General features: G+C 40.0%; 1 protein-coding gene across 2 annotated transcripts in view; it reads left to right on the top strand.

Annotated features, from left to right (window-relative positions):
• The window catches only part of RAD23B (RAD23 homolog B, nucleotide excision repair protein), a 42,441-nt gene extending 38,865 nt beyond the window's left edge, over positions 1-3,576 (top strand). For both annotated transcript variants that reach the window (XM_051782786.1, XM_051782787.1), the window contains exon 10: positions 612-3,576. In XM_051782786.1, the coding sequence (XP_051638746.1) occupies positions 612-725 (114 nt within the window). In that variant the 3' untranslated portion in view covers positions 726-3,576. The remainder of the gene's footprint in view (positions 1-611) is intronic.
• Positions 3,577-10,610: the final 7,034 nt, after the last annotated feature.

Consider the following 10,610-nt stretch of genomic DNA (forward strand, 5'->3'; position numbering starts at 1 on the left):
TAACTTCTACCCTGGTGTTCTCATGCCTTGCTGTCACTGTGTCCCAGACATTAATTAGTTTCTTGGCTTCTTCCTCTCAACTTACTTCTATTGGCTGCAGTGTGCAGTCAACATTTTTTTTTTAATGTGAAAATCCCAGTATAAACAATTGAAAGTATGGCTTAATGTGATGTCTTGAACTATCTACTAGAGATCCCAGCCTGGAAGCTCTTGTTCCAGACAGCTTTCGTTAAAAGTTCTTTGGAGCTTTGTATAATTGTTTGAAATGGGCATTGTTTGAAGGGGTTTTTTTCTGCATCAGTGCCATGTGCTTTTACTTCCTGACATTACTGTGACCCAGGTCTGTTTTAGTGACTTACTATGTCACTAAAGAAGTGACATAGTTTTTTGGTGCTTCATTAGACTCACTCATCATTTTTTCAAGTGAGAATTCTGTTTATTCAAGGCAGAGACAACACCTTATTTTTTGCTCACTAGAGGCTGCATTGGCCTAGGCAGCAATGTAGTTTTCAAGAAGGCAGTAATTGCTTAAGTGACACCTCAAGACAACTAAACATACAAGAAGCTTAATATAAAAAAATGTACTTTCTAAATGTGTTTCTTTTCTTCAGTTAAAGGCATTAGGGTTCCCTGAAGGACTTGTGATACAGGCGTATTTTGCTTGTGAGAAGAACGAAAACTTGGCTGCCAACTTTCTTCTACAACAGAACTTCGACGAGGATTGAGAGAACTTTTTCTATTTCACACCTCACGCCAGTGCATTACACTAACTTTGTTCACTGGATTGTCTGGGATATTTGGGCTTATATTCATAATGCTTGATGTAATGGTATATAGGGGGTGGGTGGAAGGGAGAACATAGGAAACAAAGCAAAGGAAGCAACAACTATGTCTGCTTTAAATTAGCAGATGCAGAAAATCGCACAGTGTAAAAAAAAAAACCAACCAAAAATCAGCTTCTGCAGATAATTAGTTCCTTCTGTAAACTGTAGCTTAACTTTTTCTAGATTTTTCACTCTTATTGTACTAGTTCCAGACATGTAGTGTAATGCACTGCTTCATATTCCTTTCCACTTAGCGCTGGTATTGGAAGTAGGTTGTGCTACGTAGATCCTACAGTCTGTATTTCGTGGCAACACTGGGGAGCAGCTTTGTGAAATCTTAGAAGATCTGAGCATATATAATCCTGAATGCCAAAATAAGGATATTTGGGGTTCTCTTTTCAGCTGTTTGAAAGTAGTGCAAGAAGCACAGTATTTTTGTCTAATGCTGAGTTAAAACAGTGTTGGCTTTTTTCCCAAATGAAAACCCATTTCAGTTAAAAGTGTCTTGATTATTGAGAAACTCCACCCCCTTTTTTCCCCTCTCAAATTATCTGAGAAGCTGTATACATACAGATAAAATTATTATCCTGTTTACATATTTTCTTTTGGGGAAAAAAATATAAATATCTAATTACTGTTCTCTCTATGTTGCAGTAAAAGTTTTAAAACCAATAGGTTGCATGTTTGGTTTTGTTATATGCACTCTAGTGAATTGAATATTCTTTTTCTGCCAACAAACCAATTGCAAGCTTCATTTTTGTCTGCTGCAATGAGACTTTATCAAATCAAATTTCACTGTCACAACTTTGTTGAACCAGCTTTTACAGTACAGCTATAAGTGTTCTGTTGCTCTTGAGTAGATTGTAATGTTCCAGCTATTTCTGTTAAGTAAGGACTTTTGGGGATTTATTCACTTTATAAGGAAGAGAAGTCCATAACTTGAGATTCCAAGTGAGCTATCAGTTTATTCCAACCCGAAACAATCGGCACTGAAACCTTTCTATTGAAAATAAGCTCTGATTATAGAGTTTTGAATCTTACTTCTAGGCACCTACTTGTCATTTATTTTGTTTAGTCATAAAGTGTTAACAATCTTTTTTTTAATGCACATTTCCTTTTAGAGATAATTCTGCCCATCATTGTAATACTAGGAATGAAATTAAATGCTAATGTAATCTAAAGATGTTGCGTGCAACATCTCCTGAACACAGCTTGGGGATAGTTTGATTTTTCTACTGTTGTAGTCTAGTTAGCTGGATTACAAATTTACCTCTACAAATAACCAGGAAAATCTTATTACTGGTACAGCACTGAATTCCTGTACCACTAATGATATTAATGATTTAGTGGTACAACTAAAAAATTATTTTCTGCTTAGGTTGTCTATTAGTGGATTAACTACCTAACTACTACTTAAGCTCAAAGTACAAATCAAGTGTCTTGGAAAAAAGGAGTGAAAAAGACTGAAACACTTTTATTTTGTTTCTTCATTGATTGGCTATAGTCTGTAAAAATATTACCTGCACAAAACAATTAAATGCATTAAAGTCTTTTGCTTTTTTTCCTATTCCTTATTTCTATTTTCATCTGTGATATTTTTCCAGATAGTGTGTATTGTAATTATTCAGATTTTATTCTTCTAAAATTTCATAGGTGTATGTCATCCAAATTATCAGTAACACAACTCAAATCTATCAGTAGGATATGTGATACTGCTAAATAAAAAATAAGTCTTTCATAATGTGTTCATTTTAGAGAAGTTAATGTCAATGCCTGAGACAGCCAGTAGACTTCATCTAAATAATATTCTCAGTTTGTATATGGACTGAGATGGATTTTGATTTAACACTGCAGGCCAAAAGGGGCTGTTTGTTATCTGTAAAAGGACTAGCTGTCAGGTACTTGAAAAAATGCCAAATTGATACAAGGACTTCTTGAATGTACTTTACTATATAGCTAATACCTAACTGAGGCAAAAGCTTTTAGTCTGTGGGAGTCTTCTGTATTGATCAAACTGCTATCAGAAGTAACCATTCCTTCTTTAGGAGGGTGGAGAGTAAAGCAAAAATGTCTGGGTGTTTCAGTCCGCTCCCTACAATTTTGATTTCTGAAATGTTTACTTATTATAAGTGTATTTGAATTAAAGTCTGTTGAGCTTGTTCTTTGTTTAAAAAAAAAAAAAAAGCTTTATTCATTTGTAACTTTGTATGCTGAGTGACTGAGAGGGTTTATGGCTGCTCTGTTTGAAGCCTTATGAGTAATGCTGTTCCCATTTTTCCAGCAGTGAAACAGTGTTTTTGTGACTTCTGATGAACAACAGGTGTCTGACCTTAACTTGCTAGCAAAACCTGTTACCTGTCCAATAGCAGGATACTTGCCAGGGAGAACCGTGTGTCTCTCTTTTTAGTTGCTGCCAAAAGGGAAGAATACATGGAATTCCTGTGGTGTTGAGAAGGTGTGACCTGAGCAAGCTTTCTGGGTATGTTGTGCCTCGCTTTCTTACCAAGTACTACCGGGAGCTGTCTGCACAGAGTGCTTTTCCTGCTTCTTTGCTGCAGACCCTCTTAGGGATTTGGGGATCAGTTTCCTCAGGGCTTTCTGAACAGTAGCTAAGAAAATAAAGTATTTCTTCCTAAGTTTTGGTATTGGAGTCCTTACCTTTGTTGTAAAACTTCTGAATATCTGCTTAGTCAAAAGCTATTTATGATGCACTTTTAATTGGGATTAAAAAATTACTCTGAAGTCATACTAATTCTGTAGTTGTCTATTCTTAAGTCCTCTGTGCACATTTTAATGCTGTGGTTCATTGACCTTGTCGAGTGTCATCTGATGAATCCAGCTACAGCCCAAGCAGTTTGATTGATTATATGCTTTGTTCTTACCCCACACTAACAGAACTTTTTTGAAGGCAAACTGTGACTCACATTTTGAAACATCAGATTGAGCATGCATTCATTCAAGAATGCATGAATGAATGAAACTGAGACACACAGTCCTCAAATAATATACACAGACCTCACACCTGGATATTTCATTTGGTTTTACAGATATTTGGAGGCATCCACATTAATGTTTAAATTTTTATTCTCTGATTTCTCTTAAGTCCAGCGCATTGTACAAAACTAACCCAGAATTTCTGCGCTTGAAAATACTCTGTGGGTCAACGGAAACAATGTGGCGTGAGTTGAGAGAACATCTTTGTCAGTTATATTTTTAGTTTTTCCTTGCCTGATTTGGGTTGCCAACAGTGTTCTACACACTCTCTTCTGAAAACATTATTTTGAACCTACAGCTATGTGATTATGAAGCCACAAGTTACAAAATTTTGTGACTTCACTGATCTATCCAGAAAAGTAGGCTTATTTCATCTGTGATTAAATGGTATATGGGAATAATTTAATTACTCAATTACCACAAAATACATGATGGATCAGCATTGCTGCAGGCTGTAGCTGATGTTGCTGACTGGTCGAGTGCCAGTGCTGTATTTATATATTTATTTATAGAAGATGCGACCTGTGAGGGAGAGAACAGGATGTGAAACTTCTTGGTTCTGGTCAGCACTTAACTTCTTTCCATCATCCTCATAGTGACAAATACTTACTGGCTAGGCAAGAGACATAAATATTAAGAACACACCCAATTTAACTCCAGTTCTAATCAAAGCACATTTTATGAAGACACTGGCATCTGTGGTGTTTCCTACTACAGTAGAATTAAGGAACACATGTTCTTCAGTAATGGTAATAGTCTAGAAAAGGAATAGTAGACTCTGAAGATATCTACCTCCACTTCATCCCTTTGCTTTGGCGTTTTCCTTTGTGAGCTCTTACAAAGCAGTATCTGCCTTATACTTTCACTTCCTGAAAGTCTAGTACTAAAAATAGGATTTAATGTGTTTTGTTTTGTGTGTACCTATGCAGTTTGTGCCTAGAGACCTAGAGTGCAAAGTTTCTTTCAAAACAGTTGTCTATTTTTATATGGCTTAACACACTAATGTGAATACTCCGTGGTGCTGAGGGCAAGGAGCAACATCCTTGAAATTCTTGTTGCCTGAGATAAGAGATTTTAGATGTGACAGTCTAGGAGTAACCAGATATTCCAGCAAGCAGCCGTTTGCCATCCCAGGGGAAAGGTTGGTTGCTGTCCTTGTAATGTGAAGCATTTGACTTCAAATATGCAGCAACCAAAGATGAGAAAATAAGGCAACGTCTCCCAAGTGTCTGTATATGTAGAATTGGTCAAGGTCTTGCACAATCAGACACATTCTTAATTATATCTTTGAATTAAGCATTCTTCTTCCCACACCTTTGTCATTACCCTAAATCTTTGTTTTTTTTCTTTTTATTATTGGAGAAAGTATGCAAGTTGCAAAGGTAGTGATATCAGCCTCTGTTAGAGAATGGGAGAAAAAGATTTCAGAATAGAAAAAGGAATAGGAAATGGTCTGTCTTCGGGGTGAGATGTGAAATAGGACAATGAAGTGCTGAACACCTGGGACAGAGATCTCTTCTGTAGGGAGGCTGAAGTGAGGAGTCCACACCTGGAAGAGGCAGCAGTGTGTGTGAAAGGGCATGCCTGGAAGAGTTAGAAGTGTATTAAAGGAATGGATGGTGTGACAGGACCAAATAGAGAGTCAGCTGATGTTCATTAGCTGGTGGGACTTTGTATGTACAAATATGGGTTAGGTCGATAGAAAATTTGGGAGCAGAACTAATATTTAAGGAGACTTCAGAGAAATTATCAGGGTTTTCTTCAGCCAGTAGCTTTTGTGTAGTGCTTTGCTTCTAAAACCAGCTCTGAGAGAGGTGACAGAGATTATAAAACAACGAGGGCAGTGAAAAGAAACAAACTAGTGTGTAGCTTTGCAGGTACCTGACAGACAGTATGTAGTCTGGGGCAGTCCATCTGCACTGAGGTGCTCCTGCTTAAAGGTAGAGAAAAAAAAGTAATTTGATTTTTATTTCAAGTTACATTTACATTGTTAAGACCTGATATGCTCTTTGAGTCTCTTGAGGAGCCTTTGTTGCTTAAAGTGAGAGGAATGGCTGATCCTCCTGAAGTGTGCATTTCATAGTAGCACTTTACATGGAGGCTTCCTCTGCCTCCATGTAAAATATCAAATTTTCCTTTGGCAAAGGGCAGGACTATGCAGTACATTACTGGAACACTGCTGCAGAGTTCATTTGGACAACTGTTTCTGATGAGATTATGCCTCTTTGAGTGTGATTCATGATCCATGAGTTTGTGTCTTGGACTGTAAACTGTGTCCTGTGGAAAGCTTCCACAAAAATTGGGAATACTCAATCTCAGAAGAGCAGCAGGGTTAAGATGAGAAGCTATTAGAATATATTAAATATGAGCGTAAATAACAAATCTGCATAAATAACGTATAACATAACTATAAATAACAAATCAACAGCTATTTTTTGTTCAGCTGCAGTAAGAAATTAAATTGTTACTAAATGAGTACATAGCTATATTGTTTTTCACATTTCATGGAATTTGCAGTAACTGCCTCACTGGTACACAAATATAAAGGAAACAGAATACACAAAAGGCCGTTTTCTACATCTGGTTAAGTGTCCATTCAGTGCCTATGTTCCCTTTGAAATCTGTGGCAAATTGCTGTTCCTAAAGCACTGAACCTCAGTTTGCCATGAACAAGAGTTGATTTTGCTCACATGCAGGACAGCAGGATGGAGAGCTTGATATTGCTGAAATCAACTGTTTGCTGTGACCATCTGTGGGAGAGGTATTTAAATTGGTACATTACTGTTGGCAGGGGGAACCTGGTGATCCAAATACAGAATTTCCTTTGCTTCAGAGGTGTTGGAAAGGATCTGTTGCTCTGCAAGGTTGTTAAACTGCCAAGTTTGTCACTTGTGAATTGTATATCCTACCCTGCTTAAAGGGAAGGCTAATTGAAAGCTAAGAATGCAAGTGAGGAGCAGGGAGAAGTCACTGATGAGGTGGTAAGACCTTGACCTGTTTTTGGGAACAGTCACATTACTTAAGCATTCTTATGCAAAGTGAGGCTGGATTTGAAGTCATGCATTTGTTGCAGCCGTATCTGGTGTTGATGCTGTCAGGCAGCAGACACAAAGTGGTGTTTTTAGAGGGAGAAATACCCTGTTGCCAGGCAGGGTGGCAAGAAAAATAGGTTTACTAATGGGGCTGCTTCTAGTGCATCTTCTCTGTATTTAGATTTTGAAATTGAGGACTCTGATGCTGCAGTTTTGTTTCATGGCTGCACTGCTGGAGGTTGTGGTGTCTTTAGAATGCTGTGTTATGCCTTAATAGGTGCTATCATGCCTTAATACTACCTTTTGTGTGCCTTATAGCTCAGTGATCAGGCCTGTGCCTACATTTGCATGATTATGGTTTGTGGGTGGAGAAGATGCAAGCCTGTCATCAGATTACTCGTTCCAGCTGAAAAAATTCCCTCTACGTGGCTGTCACATCATCTTCATGGCTTGCATGGAAAAATTAGTGTTATTTTGCAAGTGACTGGATTTTTGTCCCTCTTCTTCTCCTCGGGAATTTTGCTTTATGGTAAGTGTGCTGGTTTTGGCTGGGATAGAGTTAATTTTCCTCACGGTGAGAAAATTACAGTATGGGGCTATAATTTGGATTTGTGCTGAAAGCAGTGCTGATAATAACATATTGAAGCTTTAGTTATTGCTGAGCAGGGCTTGCACAGCACAAAGGCCTTTTCTGCTCCTTACTACAAGGGGGCTGAGGGTGCAAAAGGAGATGGGAAATGTCACAGCCAGGACAGCTGATCCCAACTGACCAAAAGGATATTCAGGCTCAGCATAGAAAGTTGGGGGAAGATGAAGGGAGAGGGGGAGACATTTGGAATAATGTAATTTTGTCTTCCCAAGTCACCACTACATGTGATGGAGCCCAGCTTTCCTGGGGATGGCCAAACACCTGCCTGCCCATGGGAAGTGGGAATGAATTCCTTGTTTTGCTTTGCTTGTGTGCAGGGCTTTTGCTGTTCCTATTAAACTGTCTTTCTCTCAACCCACAAATTTTCTAGTTTTCACAATTTGCCAGTCTGGTTTTCTCCCCCATCCCACTGCTGAGGGAGTGAGTGAGCAGCTTTGTAGGCTTAGTTGCTGGCTGGGACTAAACCATGGAAGTGAGAAGAAACATGTAATTTAGAACACTGAGACAAAATAAGTTTTCTATAGGCTTCTATTTTACTAGATTCTGCTATTATCCAGCCCTGTGTGTTTCTAGACACTCCTGTGCTCTGAAAAGGGCTGCAATTTTTTCTTTGGTAGAAACAGTAGCAGGGTCATCACTATGCAATAGCTTTAATCAGGTGGAAGTATCATCATCATCATGGCCAGGCTTCGCAAATGAAGATTTGGGGAGGGCTCTACCCACGTTTGTTGCAAGCATGTTGGTGGCTAAAAAGGCCAATACAAGATAGGCATGTCCGGTTGCAAAAGGCACAGCAGAAAGACTCCTTAGGTGGTATATTCTGCAAGGCACAATTCTTTCTGTGTTGCCTTTTCTCCTCAAGGCTGATACTGCGTGCTTTCTCAAAAGCATCCGCAGCGTTATAGATGGTGTGTCTCCAGATCTCCCAGTTTGAGGCCAGAGTTGATCAATATGGCCAAGGCTGAGATGTTGCTTCAGGGAGTCCTTGTATCTCCTCTTTTGGGCTCCTCTCATGCAGCAGCCAGTGGCAAGTTCACCATAAAGCAAGATCTTAGGGAGGCGGTGGTCCTTCATCCTTGAGACGTGTCCTGCCCAACGCAGCTGTGTTCTCAGCAACATGGCCTCAATACTTGTGACTGCTGCTTGTTCAAGAACAGATGTATTGGTCACATAATCTGACCAGTGGATGTTTAGGATTGTACGGAGGCAGCGTTGATGGAAGCGTTCTGGGAGTTGCAGGTGGTGGCGGTAGATGACCCATGATTCAGATCTGTATAAGAGAGTAGACAGCACTGTAAACACTGATCTTTGTACTTTTCTTCAAACTCTTTTATGGAGTTTTCCAAAAGCACTATATGCCTTTGCTAACCTGTTGTCTGTCTCTCCATCAATCTTACCATCCGAGGAGATGAGGTTACCTAGGTAATTAAACTCCTGGACTGATTTGAGCTCTGATTGGCCAATGGTGATGTGGGGATGATGGGGGACTTCCTGAGGTGCCGGTTGATGGAGAACTTTTGTCTTCTTTAAGCTGACTTCCAGCCCAAAGAGCTCAGCAGCATCTGCCAAGCAGGATGTTAAACGCTGCAGAGCTGCTTCTGTGTGGGCAAAAAGGGCAGCATCATCAGCATAAAGCAGCTCCCGGACAAGATGGTTTAAGGTCTTGGTGTGGGCCTTCAGTCGCCTCAGGTTGAAAAGGCTTCCATCAGTACGATATCGAATGTAGATACTGTCCTGATCATCGAGGTCTGCAGTGGCCCTCTGGAGCATCATGCTGAAAAAGACTGTGAATAGGGTAGGAGCGAGAACGCAGCCTTGTTTCACGCCATTCTTAATTAAAAAGGGCTCAGAAAGTGTGTTACCATAACTGACTTGGCCGTGCTGATCCTTGTGGAGTGAGATGATCATTTTGAGGAACTTGGGGGGATAACCTAAACATTCCAAAATCTGCCACAGACCTTTCCTGCTCACAGTATCAAAAGCCTTGGTGAGGTCGACAAAGGTTACACAGAGACCTTTGTTCTGTTCCCTGCACTTCTCTTGCAGTTGTCTGAGAACAAACACCATGTCTGTGGTTTTCCTGTTGGCTCTGAAACCACATTGGCTTTCAGGTCGAATTCCTTCTGCTATAGCGGGTATTAGTCTGTTCAAAAGTATTCTTGCCAGGATTTTGCCAGCAATGGAGAGCAGAGTAATACCATGGTAATTTGAGCAATCTGATTTAATTCCTTTCTTCTTATACAAAGTGATGATGACTGCATCACAAAGGTCTGATGGTAGTTCGCCGAGTTCCCAACGGCGCACCACGAACTCATGAAATTTAGCATGGAGTGCAAGGCTCCCATGTTTCCAGACTTCAGGTGGAATTCCATCAACCCCAACTGCCTTGCCAATTTCCACCTGCTGTATGGCCTTGAGGGTTTCTCCTAAAGTGGGGGCGGTATCCAATTCATACTTTACTGGTTGTCGTGTGATGGACTGAATTGTTGAGTCTTGGACTACACGGTTGGTACTGAAGAGAGTCTGAAAGTGTTCAGACCAATGATTCAGAATGGAGGTTTTATCTGTCAGAAGTGTTTGACCATCAGCGCTGAGTAGAGGGCTTTGGACTTGGTACGTAGGCCCATATGCTGTTTTCAGGGCCTCATAGAATCCTTTGTGATCACCTGTATCTGTACATAACTTAGTTTTTACAGCTAGATCGATCCACCACTTGTTCTGGATGTCGTGGAGTTTCACTGTTGGTGGAAGTATGGGTTGCTTAGTTTTAATCCTGCTGATTAAAACTGACCCCAGCCACTGTGTTGGTTGTCCTCATGTGTTAACACTCAGATTTTGTAATTGTGAATTAGACTACACTTGGGAGATGAAGAATAAACAGTTCAGCTGTCAAATTAAATTAGCACCTACAGAAGTGTAGATAAGAGATCACACAAAGCTGACCAGGTATCTTGTATGGTTGGCTTATAGGGTAACTGGGAAAGGGTGGAAAGGGACAAAGTGATTCATTCTGTGTTTGTGGCAAGAGAAGGTGAAATGTTTGCCATGTTTTCTGTGGAGCTCTGTTGGGACTCTAGCATTGGAAAGTCCCAGGTTAGAGAGCCCAACAAC

This window comes from Manacus candei, unplaced genomic scaffold (genome assembly GCF_025592945.1).
Source record: "Manacus candei isolate 608988 ecotype Guabito, Panama unplaced genomic scaffold, ASM2559294v1 h1tg000016l, whole genome shotgun sequence".
In the NCBI taxonomy this organism is placed as follows: Eukaryota; Metazoa; Chordata; class Aves; order Passeriformes; family Pipridae; genus Manacus; species Manacus candei.